The sequence below is a fragment of the Mus caroli genome, unplaced genomic scaffold (genome assembly GCF_978045245.1).
Source record: "Mus caroli unplaced genomic scaffold, Mus_caroli_1 scaffold_1, whole genome shotgun sequence".
Lineage (NCBI taxonomy): Eukaryota > Metazoa > Chordata > Mammalia > Rodentia > Muridae > Mus > Mus caroli.
In genome coordinates, this window is record NW_028227256.1 from 84,033,067 (window position 1) to 84,051,362 (window position 18,296).

Sequence of the window (18,296 nt, forward strand, 5' to 3'; positions counted from 1 at the left end):
TATGTATACATCCAGGCTGGGGAGATGGCTCCGTGGGTAAAACACCTTCCACGAAAGCTCCAGGACCTGAGTTGAGGTCCCTAGAGTCCATGTAAAGCTAGACACAGTTGTGCACATCTGTGATCCCAGTGTTTCCATGGTGAGGTGGGAGGCAGAGACAGGAGAATCCTTGCAAGCTTGCTGTAAGCCATCACTGTAAGCCAGTGAGCAGGCCAGCTAGCACAGCTTACATAGAAAGCGAGGACACCCCAGTTGATCCTCTGATCGCCACAGGAACACCGTAGTACACACACCTATAGTCACACACATGAACAACACACATAAACTCCAGAACACACATGCATATATGCATAACACATATGAGAATTAAAAATCTGTATAAAACGCATCCTAGACCTACAAATCAACACTGGCTTAGTTTTCAAAGCATCTGAACAGAGTCGGGATGCAGCCAACTAAATAAGTTGGGGTATATTCATGGACTGAAAAATTGAAGGAGCCAAGGATCCCCAGATTTCTCTGTAAGGGTAATGCAATTTCAACCGCATATTTTTGAGAGTAGCAATTGACATCCTGATTCTAAAATTTATATGGGAACACAAAACTTAAAATAGTCAGGCCTGTCTTTAAAAAGAATGATGTAGGAGGGCTCACACTACTAGATTTTAAGCACAAAGCTACAGAATTGAAGACAGTGTGGTTCTGGCACAAGGTAGTCAACAAGACCAATGAGAAGTCTAGAGATAAACCCACCCATATGCACATAGTGTGGAGCTTTTTTTTTTTAAATCAACAAATTGGCCACAGTGGCTCATGCTTGCAACCCCAGCGCTTAGGAGGCTGAAGCAGGAATGTCATGAGTTCAAGGTCAAGCTAGACTATGTAGTGAATTCAAGGCTAGCATGGTTACATAGTGAGACCAATGTCTCAAAAAAAAAAAAAAAAGTGAAAGAAAGAAAAAAAGAAAAGAAAAGAAAGGAAAAGAAAAATAAATAAATAAAAAGACAAGGCACAGATATCACTCACTGACAGGAGCTGAAGGCCGTTCATATAAATGGCGCTAAGGCAGCTGGGTGGCCATATGGACTGAGAGACAGAGAGGCAGAACTTGAGGTATGAATGTCTATGGAAGTTAGGTATTTGATGAATAGCAAACACAACAGTGAGCCTTAAGAGAACACCATTGATAAGTTAATGTCAGCAAAATTAAAAATCTATGCTCACTATAATGTAGGAAATTATGATACATGGGTAGAAATATTTGCAGTGTACATCTTGGGATAGGAACGTTCTGATTTATTTTGGATTTTTTGAGCCAGGTCTTGCTCTGTAGCCCAGACTGTCTTGGACCTCGCCATGTAGGCTTAAGTGGCCCTGAATCCACCCTGATCCTCCTGTCCTGAGTCCTGGGATTACAGACACACGAGCACCATTTTTGGTTTGGCCATGGGTTTTTGTTTTTGACATATAAAGAACTACAAATGTAAAAATAAATACACAAGCAATGGGAAAATGACCTGAATGGCCACCACCCAATAGAAAGTCAGTGGAGAACCAGGAAATGCGTGGAAATGACACTCAACCTCATAGTCAGCACGGAGATACAAATTAGGGCGGTGCCAAGAAACTGCAATGCTTTAGAGTGAGAGCCAGTGCGTAGAGGGAGAGAATCGGATTTGGCATGGAACAACTCCTTTCCCAACGGCCTTTGCAATGTGGTTTTAGCCAATGAGATGCAAGTAGTGTCAGCTGGTCAGCCTTCAAGGAATCCACTTAGACAGAGAGGCAGAGAGTTAACATCAACCACTCATCCCTCCCATTTTCCCTCCTGAACTGTAGCTGTGATGTGACGGAGCTCTGGCAGTCATTTTAAAAGATGACAGAGTGGGATGCTAGAAAGAACCTAGGTCCCTGAAGGAACTTCCGACATGATCTTCAGGCTGCTTTTACATAGGAACCACAAAGGTACCCACTGTGAAAAAGGAACTGTGACTAAGAAAACCTTCCCATGAGATCTGACTGCAGGCAAGCCTGTAGGGCATTAATTAGTGATCAATGAGGGAGGACACAGCCTGTTGTGAATGGTGCCCGTCCCTCGGCTGGTGGTCCTGAGTTCTGTAAGAAATCAGGGTGAACAAGCCGGTATGCAGCATCCCTCCATGGCCTATGATCAGCTCCTGCTTCCTGGTTCCTGCCCTGCTTGAGTTCCTGTCCTGACTTCCTTTGATGGTGAAGAGTGATCTGGAAGCATAAGCCAATAAACCCTTTCCTTCCCAACTTGCTTTTGGTCATGGTGTTTCATCACACCAATAGAAACTCTGTCTAAGACAAGTAGCAAAATTAAATTCTAACTGATAGGCGAAAATACTGAAATCCCATTACACTACAGCACACAGTATAGCTGGCTGTTCCATACATGTGTAGAAAACCATTTAGAACACAGGGGTTTGTGATAAAATGAATAGACAAGAAAAAATCAAATAGGAAGATCTGTCTTATGGAGGGAAAACAAGCATAAAGTGCACAGGAAAAAGACCCACCACATGTGCACATGTGCAATTTATTAAAACCTCTCTAAGGTAGTGGCACCATACGCTTCCTTTTCCACTCCTTGGTGAACATAACATCCCCAAATTCCTATATTGTGGGAGAATAGATAGTTTTTACAAAAGGAAATTGTGGATTGAAAAAACACAAGCCACCAAGTCACTGTTAGACAAGTAAGACAAGCAGCTGTGAGCATAGCTTGGGCCACAGTGTTCATCTAGCACCCAGGAGCCCTGGGTTTGTTCCTCAGCACCAGATGTGGTGGTGCACATCTGGAATCTCAGCACTAGAGAGATGGAGACATGAGGATCCAGAGTCCCGGTCATGGTTCAGCAGGTAAAATCTGTAAGTGTAACTTTTACTCTCCTGATGTAATTGTTGTCTCCGAGGCTTAGTCTCAGTCTGCCTCAGTCTGCTAACCTAGGCCTAGTCCTGGAAGCTGTAGCCTCCGTACCATCTAATCTAGGCCTAGAGCGTTTTCAGCCTGAGACTTGCTGCTGAATAAGATCACCCTTTCTTGTTCTTTCTGAGCTCTGGCTGGCTGGTTCTGCTCAGCTCTTCTGGCTCAAACTTTTCACCAAGCTGATTGACTTCATCTGGCTTCTCTTGGCCTATCCTGAATTGCTCTGCTTGGCCTCAAACTAACTCTAGCAATCTGTTCTAACCACCTGGCTCCTTCTCATTCTCTGGCTCGTTCTGTCTTCACCTGTGTCTAGCTTGTTGTTCTCTTTTCAACCTGTTTCTGTATAACTTTCCTGGTTATACTGCCTGCCTGCTTCTCTCTGCACTGCTCTCTTAAGTAGCTTCCCTTTCCTCTCTCTTCTCGTAAGAGTTGGGCAGATCCTATTCTGTCAAATCTCTCTCTGATTTGTCACTCTGTCATTTAATTAGATATCACTTTCAAACATGGGTGCTTCCTTCTATAAATTAGCTGTACCTTCTTTGTTTGGGATTAAAGGTGTGTTGTACTAAGGGTGAGTCAGTGTTCCAGCCAGAGGGATTAAAGGTGTGTGCTAAGGGCTGAGCCATACCACAACTAGAAATACGTTTTTCCAGTAAATAACACAATTTCAGAGTTCACAGTGTGATCAAATATCTTGCAACCAAAAGTGCTTGCTTGCCTTGTAAGTAAGACAAACTTCTGAGAATTGCTTACACCCAAGCCGATACCTGGATGGGCATGTGCGCGCACCCCCCCCCCCCCGCTTCCCCCAACCTCACCTCTGGCTTATAGTGGTTTCTGAGGCCAGCCTGGAATATATGAGACCCTGCCTCAAATCAAAACAAAATGACTAAATGACAAGCGACATCCTGTAGCTCTGAGAAGATTTGGTGGTACAGATGCCTACCATGCCTTTCAGTCCCAAACGTGGCTCACCTGGCTTCCTGTGCTCCTGTGTCCCTCTGGGCTGGTGTTCTCCAGGGAGGCAATCTCCCCTGGGGCAGATTGAAGGCCAACCGTTCATTTACAGATTTCCCCATTTTTGGCAAATCTGTGGCATTAAAAAAAATGGAGCAAGTTAGAAAATATGCAACTCCCCCTTTTCAGGCAAATCTATGACTGACAGTTCTGTTATCCTGAAAAGAAGGTAGAGTGGGGGGTAACTACGCTTCTCGCTTCCCAAAGAGATATTTGCTATGCCTTGTGCTGTATTTGATGACCTGGGATGTCACTGCAATGGAGCTGATAACTATGATACCAGCAACTTCATATATATATATATATATATACACAAACACAGAAGGGGGAAGGGAGGAAAGGGGGAAGGAGGTATTGAAAATATAATAGCAAGCTCACATGCAAGCCTGGCTAAGGTTTACTGGCTCTCAAAGCTTCCAATGTGAGCTCACTTCTGGACAAACTCGTCTTTAGCTTGTCAAACTCTTCACACCTAATCTCAACCTCTGAGTCCTAATCCATGGGTAATCACACCAGAACTAGAATGTCACATCACCCCAGTGAGCAGGTGAGGCAGCTGCTGCCGTGAGATTCGCAAGGGGCACATGTTCCGCAGATGAAATGAGGGGAAAAGTCCTGTGCCTTCGAGTTCCAATTTGCATGTGGTGAACCCAGAGTGTGTGCTGTCTTTTGTCCTTAGGACACAGATCAGAGAACCCTGGTGGCCAGGGCATGTTATTTGCTCCTAGTCCCCTCCCTAACTTGTGCAGTGAAGCAGACACGTGACTCCCTATGGATCCTGGGTCAGGGAACCTCAGGTGGCTATGGATAGTTGACTCCAGAAAGGAGTGAAGAATCTGATTAACCATTACCTATATCTAATGAGACTGATTCATTTATGGACTGAGCACCAGTGGCAGTGTTGGTGACAGGGAAGGAGGTGACCCTGCTCTCATTCTCCATTTTGTACCCTCAGATTTGCTTCAGGGAAGCTACAAACGCTCTTCTGATTCACTTGTTTCCCTCTCCACCCTCATCTCGAACACAGCCCCGTGCCACACTCAGGATTTGGATGGGATGTTCCAGGAGTCTCATATGTTAAAACCTTTATCTCCAGCTGGTGGCGCTATTGGGAGCTGGTGCAAGCAGATGGAGGTGGGGCCTGGGGAAGAAGCCAGTCATTGGGCAATCTCCTCAGGATATAGCTTACCTTTTCTTAGACCCTCCCTCTCTCCCTCTCCCTCAGACACCCTCTTCTTTACTCTCCTTCACTGGACTTTTTCACCACCATCTAAATACCCAGCCTCATCTCTGACCAAAACAGTGGATCCCGATGATCCTGGACTGAACCTTCTTGCAGCTATGAGCCCAAACACACTTTTCTTCCTTCCAGTTGATCAATCTTGAGTGTTTTATCACAATGGAGAGCAGATGAGTATACCTACCTTTTCTCCCACCACAGAAAGACCCCTGTGGCCCCAGATCTGGCAGCTACGTGTATTTTTCTGTGTCCCGCACCCCTGCTCTGTCCAATAGGGCAGCCACTTTCCACATGAAGCCCTCGCATACTTAAGATATGGACGGTGTGGTGGTAGAAATGCATTTTCCATTTCATTCAGCTTAATTTAAACCCAAACGTGCAAACCGAGCCGCGGTTCGATGATTGGGAAACTTCTAAGAATATTTGGAACAATTTGGGTATGTAAATTTACTTTTTTGACTGTACATTTTATGAGATCTAAATCCAGATCGAGTATTTATTTCCAGTGATGATTTGGCAAGTTAACACAAAGGGCTGCGCTATAAAACACTCGACAAGTTTCAAAGACAGTGTACGCAAAGGACCTAAAGCAGCTCACTGCTTAAGTTACTTTTTAAAGACAGGTTTCACTGCGTAGTCAGGCTTGTCTCGAACCCTCAGTCCTCCTGCCTAGTCTAGGATTACAGACGTGTGAATGAATACACTCATTCTGTAGTCCATATGCATATATATTATATGTGTGTGAATATATATATATATACATGTTTGTATATATATATGTATATATATATATATATATACTTTATCATTGATGAATGTTATACTAATTAACTGTAGGTATATGTAGGTATAGGTATAATATTATATTTTAGAAGTGTTATTATTTTAATAAGACACAATAAACTATTCATTTCTTTGCCATTAAAAGTCTTTTAGGTTTATTTTTTAACTTTTGAGATCTTTTTCATTTGAAGGTAATCTTAATGCTATTAAATTCACAAATATGCTATTTTTATTTCCCAATTCTAATTATCTAAAACACACGTTGCAAACATACAAATATCTATTCTCTCCACATGTCAGCGCCCATTCAGCATCGTTTTGGAAATGGGGAGAATAGATTCCCCTTAAACTGCAAGACAGTAGGTGTTTCTTTACAGTTAACTTTAGCAAAATCCATACAAAATAGTAATTAACAACGATCTTCTTCATGTGTTAACTCACAAGGAAACACCTTCAAAGCTGCATTTTGTTAAAGTTTCTGTATTAAAATGTAGAAAAACTGAACTACACAAATATTGAAAAGTTAAAAATTCCTTAATTTTTTATTCCTGGTACCACTACCACAATTTACAGGGCAATATACCTGATGTAATGAAAAGAAAAAGAAAAAGAAAAAGAAAAAGCTATAACAGATAAAAGACCTCAGGAATGTACATCTAATTGACACTACATTGCATTAATCAATAGCTGCACTTTTTGCAAACTGTGGCTATGACAGCCCTGAACAAGAAGGGTTTCCTGTTTAAGCTGCAGTAACTTTTCTGACTATGGATCATCCTATGGATCATCGTTCCTTCTGTGGCAGATTTTTACAGTTCCTCTAATGCATTTGGGACGACTGTGTCAAAATAACCTGCAGCTTTCCTGACAACTCCTCGCTCTCTCTCCTGCTAAGAACTGTAGCCGTTTCTGTTTTATTTTAAAACCTTCTGCTACCATACCCACCACTTCCACCTCCAGATCCATAGCCACCACCATAGGGACTGCCTGAGCTTTTTCCACCAAAACTGCCTCCCTTCATGGGTCCATAATTTGATTGTTGCTGTCCACTATAATTTCCAAAGTCATTATAGTTTCCACCACCAAAATTTCCTCCTTCATTGTAACCATCATAGCCTCCTCCTCCACCACCACATCCACCACCCTGATTTCCATAGCCTGGTCCACCACCTCCATAACCTCCTCCACTGCTGTAACCAGGACCACCACCATAGTTTCCACCATCACCTCCAAATCCATTATATCTACCATCACCACCTCCATAACTACCTCTGCTGCCACCACCTCCACCACCATAGCCACCTCTTCCACCAAAGTTTCCTCCACGACCAAAGTTTCCTCCACGACCCATAAAGTTGCCAGATCCACCTCCATGACCTCTCTGTGATCCAGCAGACTGCATCTCTTGTTTAGAAAGGGCCCTTTTCACTTCACAATTATGCCCATGAATAGTGTGGTATTTCTGAACAACAATTTTATCAACTGTGTCATGATCATCAAAGGTTACAAAATCAAATCCTCTCTTTTTCCCACTCTGCCTGTCTTCCATAACCTCTATGGCTTCAATCTTGCCATACTTTTCAAAGTAGTCTCTCAGGTTATATTCTTCCGTATCCTCTTTAATACCACCAACAAAAGTTTTCTTCACCGTTAAATGGGCACCAGGCTTTACAGAATCCTCTCTAGAAACAGCTCTCTTTGGTTCCACCACACGCCCATCAACCTTGTGTGGCCGAGCACACATTGCAGCATCCACCTCTTCATCACAAGAGTAGGTCACAAAACCAAAGCCTCTGGAACGTTTTGTTTGGGGATCTCTCATTACCACACAGTCTGTAAGTGCGCCCCATTTCTCAAAATGTTCTCTTAAGCTCTCATCTGTGGTTTCAAAGCTCAGACCACCAATAAACAGCTTCCTCAGCTGCTCTGGTTCCTTTGGATCATGGCCCTCCATTTTGAGGCCGGACTCGCCTCTTCCAACTCGAGTTCAATATGGGACCGAGAGGAAGAGCGTTTTATTTTATCACTGATAAATCTTATACTGATTATTAACTGTAAGTATAGGAATAGTATTTTGGAAGTGTTATTATATTTAGTAAGATACACTACTACAATAAACTATTTACTTCTTTGCCATTAAAAGTCTTTTGGATTTATTTATTTCATTTTATGTGTATGGGTATTTGGCTTGCATCTATGCATGCACACCGCACGGGTGCCTGGTGCCCACAAGGGTCAGAAAAGGGTGCCATGTTTCATGGATCTGGAGTTATGGATGGTTGTAACCTACCATGTAGATGCAGGGAACTGAACCCTGGTCGTCTGTAAGAGCAGCAAGTGCTCTTAATCACTGAGCATCTCTCTAGTCCCTCCCTCTTTGTACTTTTAAAAATATGACCACTGGAAGATATAACATGACATATTGATAGATATATATTATATTTACTTTGGGCTGCTCAGTTCTCATGTGTGTGTATGTGCTTGTGTGTGTGCACATCTGTATACTTTAATGTTATGTGTATTGGGAGTAGTATGGCTTCAGGCTGCAAAGTACCCAATACAGAGTTTAATGAATATTTTTGAATAATCACCAAAGCCTCTGGTCCTGAAGCTGAGTTGTATCTCTAACACACTAGGGATAGCACACTTTCTGAGGATAGTTGTCATGCTTAGGCTTTGGGAAGCCATCCCACATTCACAGGAACAGAATAGAAAATATTTGTGTGCCCAAATGACCCAGGATGTGGACAATGCCAACTTCTTACTAGAATATATATACATATATACATATATATGTATATGTGTGTATATATAGATGTATATATATTTTATATACACACACATATATATATGTATATATGTATATATTCTATATATATAGAAGAGGACATGTTGTCAGACTTTGGGAAGGTGAATACTTTAGATAATGACTGCAAGTGCTCCTCCTTGCTGGATCCATCCCTGACCATTTCCAATGAGACTCTAAGCATCAAGAACTCAGGTGATGGGTGTCCCTGCTACTGACCTGCTTGGTCACTGGCTTTCCGCTCAGACATGCTCCTGGCCTTGTGCCTGTGTCTCACAGCACGATTGAAGAGGGAATGCCTCTGGATTGGGAAGAGGCGGCGGGGTTCTTCGTTTTGAGTCTCCTCGCCAGTCTCGGGTGCCTTCCTGTTCTCCGGAGGTAACGCAGGCCTCATCTCAGCTGGGCCAGGATTGCTTTTCCGTGAGCTGCTCTCTGATTTCCTCTGAGGTTTCCCCCAGTTTTTGGTCTCCATGGCAATGGACTTAATGGTTTCTCAGCAGGACTGCTGGGGTCAGCAACCTCTCTGACTTCATCAGTTTTCAGTGCTTTAGAATAGACAGAGAACAGTTATCAGTTAGAGTCATTGGGCTAAGCGGTCCATTCAGAGCATAGAATCCTTTTCCACTCCGGTTTGATGAGATTTGGGATAATCTGCACACCCCGGCAATTGCATCCTCACCAATAAGAATCATGGCGCAAACCGCTCATTTGGAAGCAGTCATGTATCATTGTGTAATTGATGCTTGCTTGTCCCAATCATAGGCAGAGCTCTAAGGAGAACGCTTAAAGTGGTTTGTGTAACTAACTTGCAAGTAAATATTTCCTGAATAACTCTAGACACCACAGAGAGCACCAGAAAGCAAGAGAACTGTGGGAGAGCAGATGGAGGGGACAGTTGGGCAGATGCAGGAAGGCAGGCGTAGGGCCAGGGGAAGTGCTGGCATTGCGATGTCTCCCAAGAGTCCCTTTATGTCTGAGCAAAGTTGAACTCCTCAAGGACAGAGCCCTTCCATCATGTGGTGGCCAGGTCCAGCTGGCCTAGTGGCCTCTCTATAAGAAGCTTCATCCCATGGGCTGGAGTCAAACAGGGCAACTGTCTAACATATTCAAACTAAGACACTTGTAACAGGAAAAGGGAGATTCAGTAGAGTGACTCAGGACTATACAGTTAAAGCCAGCTCCCTCTGGACGTGGACCTCCTTCCAGGATGGGGATCTGAGGTAGTGAGGGACCTGAGGGCATCTTTTGAGAATGGGTACCACACTGGTGGGGCAATGTCCTGGGTGGTGAAGCCATGGAGACTTTATGGGTACCAAAGTCATGCACAGAAGCTGTGTATGCAGGAGCTGTTTGCTGGGTCATGGGTCAGAGCTGCCATTGCATTCTGTGTGAGTCAGAGACTCAGGAACACTTAAGCAGTCTCACACCTTGTTCTATAAAACAGGGACAGTAGGAACAGTACACAGGACCCGCCCACACACTCTTTCTTACCCAGTCGCTCTCTCTAGCCCAACTGCACACCTTATGCTTGAGACAGCAGCTGAGCCAGGGGTTCCCTGGAGATAGAGAATGGGTTTGTCCAAGGCAAGGTTTGAAGCCTGGAACCCACATACTGGAGTCACATGCAGAGGGACAGCACATTCTCCCCTACCTGCCTGCAGGTCTGCTTGCATTCCGTGAACAGTCATGTCTACACATAGCCAAGCAGATGCAAGCTGCATGGGGGCTTAAGAGGCAGGGACTCGCTGAAGAAGGACCTACTTCAGAGCAACACAGCCAGGCATTGGCATGCCACCTGCGGGTAGCCAGGAGGCTGGGGGCTGCCCCTTCCACTGTGGTTGCCATTTCATTTTTGCTTGTTTTGTTTTGTTTGTTTTGTTTTCAATATAGGGTCTCACTCTGTATGTGGCTGGCCTGGAACTTGTAATGTAAATCAGGCTGTCCTTGAACTCACAGACATCTGCCTTCCTCTACCTCCCAAGTGCTGGGGTTAAAGATGGACACCACTATGCTTGGCTTGGATTATTTTAAAATTTATTTATTATTTATCTATTTTTGAGATAGGTCTCTCTCTACATAGCCCTGACTACCCTAGAACCCATCATTTCTTGACCCAGGAAAATACTGTGAGGTCCCCATCTAGCAAAGTGTAATGCGGCTACCTCAGGTGTCCAGAGAAGGTTGTTGCAGTGGCTAAAAGACCACACTAAGGTCAGACCATTCATGTTCCATCACTTAGAGGAGTTCCCAGAAGGGATGACACTTATCAACGTGTTGAGGAACCCCAATCCTCCCACCCCAACTCCTCCGCTGAGGCTCTGTGCTCCATGCAAAGCTGGATCTGAGCCAAGCAGAAGGGGACCCCCGGGGACAGAGGAGGTGTGTCTAGGTGCCGTACAGCAGAAGCCATTCTGAAATCATGCCAAGGGATGATTCCTGTAGCATCAAGTTCAGCCTGGGTCAACAGAGGCTGTGACTGTAGTAAAAAGCTAAAGCATCCCTGAGCCACGGACAAGAACTAGAGTGAGTGAGTAAAGCATCTGTCTGAGTCAGATGAGCAGGGGACCCTGCCGGGGTTCTGTAGTGGAGACTATGCACTCAGGCTGCAGGGACAGGGAGACAGGAATCAGTGAATCCGGAGCAACTGGGCCTCTCTGTCCTCTGGGAGCAGAAATGGAGGGCTGGGATGAAAACCAGAGCTAAATAGAAGGCAGGGACTTGGTGGATCCGAGATTTCCTCAGGAGGAGCGGCTGCATGGGGACATGTGAGGATTCAGTGGTACCCACCTATCCTGACATCTCTCTTCTCCTCCGGTCTGCACTGCCTCTCCTCCCACCCCAACTCCTCCGCTGAGGCTCTGTGCTCCATGCAAAGCTGGATCTGAGCCAAGCAGAAGGGGACCCCCGGGGACAGAGGAGGTGTGTCTAGGTGCCGTACAGCAGAAGCCATTCTGAATTTTGTAGGTCCTTGAAGCGACGGATCCAGCAGATATCAGGATTTGATGTCTAGTGGCACAGTGACCAGGTAAAGGTGCGGCACGGTGTGGCAGGTCGATACCTGGGATGAGGACTTATGGGGAAAACACAGCCAGAGCTCTGATGCTGGTGGCCAGGGTGACAGGATGGTGAGGCCTGTCAGAGATGTGGGTGGGGGCAGTTTTGGGTTGGACCATGTGGGTTTCAGGGTGTCAGGTTAAAGAGAGACCATAGCAGGACTGACTACCTAGGTGTCGTCATCTTTCTTCTCTGATCGGGCAGGATCCTGAAGCCCTAACATGGGCATTTTGACTTCAAGGTCATTATTCTTACAATTGTATCAGTTTGATTTTTGTTGCTATGACAAAATAACAGAGATCAAGTCCTTATACCAGCTGGGTGTGGTGGTGCACACATTTAATTCCAGCATCTGAGAGGCAGGCAGGTTTTTGTGAGTTCAAGGCTAGAATGGTTTATATGGCAAGTTAGGTTCCAGAGGAGCCAGGGATACACATAATGAGACCCTATCTAAAAAAAAAAGGATCTCTTTGGTTCATAAATCTAGAAATTTGAATCCATAGTGGATTAACTGTGCAATGAATCAGCACATTGTGGCATGAGCACTTGGGAAGGAAATTGCTCACCTCACGGAAGGTGGAGGGAAAAGCCCAGAAGGGACCTGGACCCCAACATTCCCTTTAAAGGAGTGTTTCAATGACCTAACTTCCTCCCCAGGCCTGTCTCATCTCACAGTGGTTCTTCCAGGGATTGCTGCAAGTTGGGTATCTGACTGCACTTACTTAGTCCCTAGCAATTGTCACCACGTGATAGTAACATCAGGGCTATGGCAGATCTCAGCTCTCAGCGTGCCAGGCTCACAGGGGAGGCAGACCTCTGGGTGTCTGTGAGGGGTTATCTAGATCAGATTAATGTTAGTCTCACCCTAAATAGAGGCAACAACATTCATGGGCTGAGTAAAAAGGAGAAACCGAGCTACGGGCCAGCATCCATTGCTTCCTGCTTCCTGACTATGGATGCCCTGTGACCATCCAGCTGCCTCACGCTCACATCTGCTGTCTTGACTTCTCTTCCTCCCTTAAGTTAAGCTCCGGGTATTTTGTCACAGAGAGAGAAAAGTGGCTTATATGTCATTTTAAGCTGCAGTTTTACAAATTGAATAGAGATTTTTACAGATTTGCATAGAGTAAAAGTAGACTGCGTTTAGACTGTATTTTATGAGTTGACCAATGTGCACAGCTCATGGGATACCCCATCAGCACACAGTTCCTTTTCCCAGTGAGCTCCCTTGCATCCCATCAGAGCCCTGGTATCCATGGCAAAGGTTCCCTCCTGGGTGTCTTTCCCTGATAGCCATGGAGGTAAAGCTAGGTGATGATGAGTGACCTCTTCATCCTGTTGGTCCATATTTTCAAATATGTCCACCATTGTCTGGTCACTGCTGGTCATCAGTATTCACTGCATGCTGTTATGGACATGTGGACTCCCTCAGGACTTTATGCCAGGACTTGGGTTCAAATCTCCACATCCAGTTGCCTTAACATTGGCCAAGTCAGGTTTCAGTTTTTTGTCCAGGAGACTGTGTCTGTGGGGGTTGGGTGGGAGTAGATGGAGATAGGTGGGGGGTGGGGGTGAGTCTTATGCTCTACAGCATCTTCTGGCTAGATCTATGACCTAGGAAAGCTGAGATGCCACAATGGCTGCTCCTACAATGGCAAGGACCAGAGGTAGATCAAAAGCTATTCCAGCCAGTTCCTCTAAGAGATGGGAGCTAAGCCAGGCATAGTGGCGCACGCCTTTAATCCCAGCACTTGGGAGGCAGAGGCAGGCAGATTTCTGGATTTCCAGCCTGGTCTACAAAGTGAGTTCCAGGACAGCCAGGGCTATACAGAGAAACCCTGTCTCGAAAAACCAAAAGATAGAGAGGGGAGAGAGAGAGAGAGAGAGAGAGAGAGAGAGAGAGAGAGAGAGAGAGAGAGAGAGAGAGAGAGAGAGAGAGAGAGAGAGAGAGAGATGGGAACTGTGAACCCTGAGAAAATATATTTCCAGATCCCACCATCTTTGGAGGACACAGAGAGCAAAATAATCTATAAAACTATATGGAAGTCAGTCTCATTTATACTTCACTGGCGGAACAGTGCAGGCAATCGAGGACCAAGTTTGGAATCTTGTCGTAACTGCTATTCTATACTCACTAACTGCTAGAAAGCCCAACAGCCCTCGGCCCATCCACTTGATCATCTAAAGTTTCCCTTAGAATCCTAAGTAGCTTTGAGCCCTGGGTCTTTCTGATTCAGGTATGACTTCTGGGTAGAGATTTGTGAACGGAAGTAAGGAAGAGCTGAGGGAGAAGCTTTCAATTTCTCAGCAAACATCACTGAGTGTTTGCTGGTCTGGGACACACATCCTTATATCTCTCCCTGTTCCTTGCTCCTTAGGGTTGGGACTTGGGTCGATAGGTTTGCTGTCGGCGCCCTGCTGAGCACACAGCTGTGCATACTTAACCTCTGCTGCCTGCAGTAACAGTGGATCCGTGAAGGACCTTTGTTAGGCCCACAAGTACCCTGTGAGGTCCATAGTCATTTATCTCCCCCTTGTAGGCAGGAAGCTGCAGCTCCAACACACCAGTGATGTATCTAAGGCCATACCATTGGTAACTGGTGTGGCCAGGACCACACCCCGTGTTTCTGACTCACAGCTGGGGAGAATGTAGTCCTTATGGGGAGAAGGTGCAGTGAGTCAGAGGCAGGAGTGGCCATCATTTATACGCCTTGGTGCTTGGAGACTACAAGCCAAAAATGACTGTCAAGGCTCAGAGCTGAGCTGTGGGCAGGGCCTCCTTGGTGAGTCAGAGGCCTGGAGATCAGGACTCTTGGAGGGAAGGTTATAGGTGGGGCAGGGAGCTGGCTACAGGCCTGGCTGTGCCACATGAAGCCAGTTTGTGAGATGAGAGGGCCCAGTGAGCAGATAGGGATCCTGACCCAGATCCCTTCAGACACCTCAAGAAATCACCAGGGCTCTTGTTTAAGGCCAGATTCTGACATAAGAGGTCCCGCTGGAGCCCAGACCTCATTGATGGCAGGTTCTCTGTGCACATTCATTTTTCCAGCCTGTGGGCCACCCTCGAGCAAAGCCCTAGAGGACAGAACCCCAGCACTGCAGCAGATATGAGATGGAGAAGCCAACCAAGTGAGCTATACCTGCTGCTGTCCTTCATGGTAGCTGGGTATGAGAAATACGACAGGTCAGAGGCAGATGGAGGTCCGGAGAAGTGGAGGGCTGGGGCGGGAAGGAGGAGGAGGCAAGACACACAGTCAGACTGCTCCTTATCATCCCTTTCCATCTCAACACGGAGTAAAGAGATAGGAATGAGTCATTCCTAGAGCTGAAGGCCTTCATTAGAGTCACACTAAGTACTTAAGAAGTAGGGCCGGGGGTCTCTGTTCCGCAGGATGGGGTTTGTGAAAGTTGTCAAGAATAAGGCCTACTTTAAAAGATACCAAGTGAGATTTCGAAGATGGCGAGAGGGTAAAACTGACTACTATGCTCGAAAACAATTGGTGATCCAGGACAAGAATAAGTACAACACACCCAAATATAGGATGATAGTTCATGTAACTAACAGACAGATCATCTGCCAGATTGCATATGCCCGTATAGAAGGGGATATGATCGTCTGTGCAGCATATGCACATGAACTTCCAAAATATGGTGTGAAAGTTGGCCTGACAAATTATGCTGCAGCCTATTGCACCGGCCTGCTGCTGGCCCGCAGGCTTCTGAATAGGTTTGGCATGGACAAGATCTATGAAGGCCAAGTGGAGGTGAATGGAGGTGAATACAATGTGGAAAGCATTGACGGTCAGCCTGGTGCCTTCACTTGCTATCTGGATGCAGGTCTTGCCCGAACTACAACTGGCAATAACGTTTTTGGGGCCCTGAAGGGAGCTGTGGATGGAGGCTTGTCTATCCCTCATAGTACCAAACGATTCCCTGGTTATGACTCTGAAAGCAAGGAGTTCAATGCAGAGGTACATCGGAAGCACATCATGGGTCAGAATGTGGCAGACTACATGTGCTACCTAATGGAGGAAGATGAAGATGCGTCTAAGAAACAGTTCTCTCAGTACATCAAGAACAACGTAACTCCAGACACGATAGAGGAGATGTATAAGAAAGCTCATGCTGCTATCCGAGAGAATCCAGTCTATGAGAAGAAGCCCAAGAGAGAGGTGAAGAAGAGGTGGAATCGTCCCAAAATGTCTCTTGCCCAGAAGAAAGACCTGGTTGCTCAAAAGAAGGCAAGCTTCCTCAGAGCTCAGGAAAGGGCTGCTGAAAGCTAAAGCAGTTTTCTATGAAGATTTTTTTCATAAAGACAATAAACATATTGATCAAGCAGCAAAAAAAAAAAAAAAAAAAAGAAAAGAAAAGAAAAAGTAGGGCCGGGCAGTGGTGGCGTACACCTTTTAATCCCAACACTTGGGAGGCAGAGGCAGGCGGATTTCTGAGTTCAAGACCAGCCTGGCCTACAAAGTGAGTTCCAGAACAGCCAGGGCTACACAGAGAAACCCTGTCTCAAAAAACAAAACAAAACAAAACAAAACAAACAAAAAGGCTGCTCTGGGTATCAGATAGCCCAAAAAGATGAGGCTCAGCCTCCAAGACTCACAGGGGCCACCAGAAGGACCAAGGGGCTGCAAGGGAAAGGAACGGTAAAGAGCAGGTCACAGGAGGCCAGGAGATCCTAGGTGGGGGACATCTCCTGGTGTCAGTTGTTCAAACTGTGCCCATACCATCCGAGGAAGACCAGGAACGTGTATGTGGGCACGTTCAGTGAGCAGCCCTGAGGCCTCAGTGAGTCTCCTCAGAGAGGGGACCCAGAACAGTATGGTGACCATGCAGGAGCACAGGTGGCCTTAAAGAATGGGCATGACTCAGACGAGGAGAAGGGAATTGGTCATTCTTGTCCTTTTGAAAGAAAGATGAATTTCAAGACCTGTAAGTCATATAAAGTACTCAGAAATTGCTGGTTGTTGTGAGCTAGAGGCTGCCTGGGGCTGAGAATAAAGAAAAACAAACCCGGGTATGCCCCGTAGTTAAAACATTCCTGGGAACATCTTGACCATAAGATAAAGAGGAATGTGAGGACATAACAGGGCTATCTAAACTGAGTCAACAACTCACAGAACTCTGACACCCTGCACGTATATGTAATTTTTCTGCTGATGTTTGAATAAGCCAATAGTGTGTCACTATGCTGAATTCCACACCCCTAAGCCCCTTACCCCATAAAAACCCCTAGCTTTTGAGCCTCGTGGCCGACATCCGTTATCTCCTGTGTGGGATGCATGTCGGTCCGGAGCTCCGTAATTAAACGTCCTCATGTATTTACATCAAGATGGTCCTTTGTGATTTTTGGGGTGCATGCCGAATCGGGAATTGGGTGGGGGTTTCCCCACTAGGTTCTATCACTTTGTCCCACAAGTAAAAGGTGAGTCTACCTTGGGCTATCAACAGCAAAGGCTTGGGGACAGGCTTAACAGGAAACTTTTAGATAGCAGAGGAAGAAGCAAGTGACATTTCCAGTATGGCTGAAAGTCCCTTCCAGGAAGGAGTTCTGGGTGGAAGCCCTGTGTCCTGTGTGCCAGAGAAAGGACAGAGCTGGGCCCTGCCCAGGAGGGAGACTGTTGGATCTCAGGGAAGACAGGAGGTAATTAAACATCCCTAGGGAAGCAGTCTCGAAAGTGAAAAGCTGAACTTTAGAGATTGGGGTATTAGCAGTGTGGGAACAGGGAAGAAACAAAAACCTGGGGTGGGGGTGGGGAAGGGGATGGGGGTGGAGGTCATAGTATGGCCTGGAAGCCAGCCAGCTCTGTCTGTGGGAAAAGCCCTAAGTACTTGTGGTTATGTAGGCTCTGTGTGGACTTGGGAGGTAGAAGGGAGGATGCCTAGAGCTGCGAGGGTGAGAAACACCCAAGAGCAGGGCCAGTGCAGAAGGTGCTCTTGATGCTTCAGGGGAGATGAGACTCTCTTTCCAGTGTGTGAGGTGGGGTTGCTGGCTCGGGGAGGGAACTCTTCTATGCTTGAGCAGACACCTGAGGAAGGAAGCCAGGAAGGCATCCAGGGAACAACACATAAAAACCTTTCTAAGCAGTACTTGTTGGCTCTAGAAGGAGGAGAGTGAAAGGACACTAGTTTTCCTTGAGGGAAACTCAAGAGGAGAGATGGAGAGAAAGAAAGAGAGGGGAAGATAGAGACTGAGATGGATGGAAGGATGGATGGATGGATAGATAGATAGATAGATAGATAGATAGATAGATGATACATTTGGCAGAAGGGCTGAGTTGAACATTGTGACAAGGTCCAGAACAGTTTGGGTAATACTCACTTAGCAATTGTAGTTTCTTTGTGCTTTGGGTTTTGTGCTACAGTGGATGAAACCTAAGGCCTCCAGCCTGCTAGGCAAGCACTCTTTCCTGAGCCACACTGCAGCCCCAATCCTAGTT

The 18,296-nt window shown here is 45.9% G+C and overlaps 1 protein-coding gene and 2 pseudogenes across 1 annotated transcript in view; 1 reads left to right on the top strand and 2 right to left on the bottom strand.

Annotated features, from left to right (window-relative positions):
* The window catches only part of Ngef (neuronal guanine nucleotide exchange factor), a 96,794-nt gene that overhangs the window by 57,285 nt on the left and 21,213 nt on the right, over positions 1-18,296 (bottom strand). The window contains exons 2-3 of the mRNA XM_021174300.3: positions 9,016-9,341; positions 3,926-4,040 (exon numbers count right to left, since the gene is read on the bottom strand). Of these exons, the coding sequence (XP_021029959.1) occupies positions 3,926-4,040; positions 9,016-9,268 (368 nt within the window). The 5' untranslated portion in view covers positions 9,269-9,341. The remainder of the gene's footprint in view (positions 1-3,925; positions 4,041-9,015; positions 9,342-18,296) is intronic.
* LOC110303273 (heterogeneous nuclear ribonucleoprotein A3 pseudogene) lies at positions 6,846-7,944 on the bottom strand (annotated as a pseudogene).
* Positions 15,228-16,191, top strand: LOC110303279 (large ribosomal subunit protein uL18 pseudogene; annotated as a pseudogene).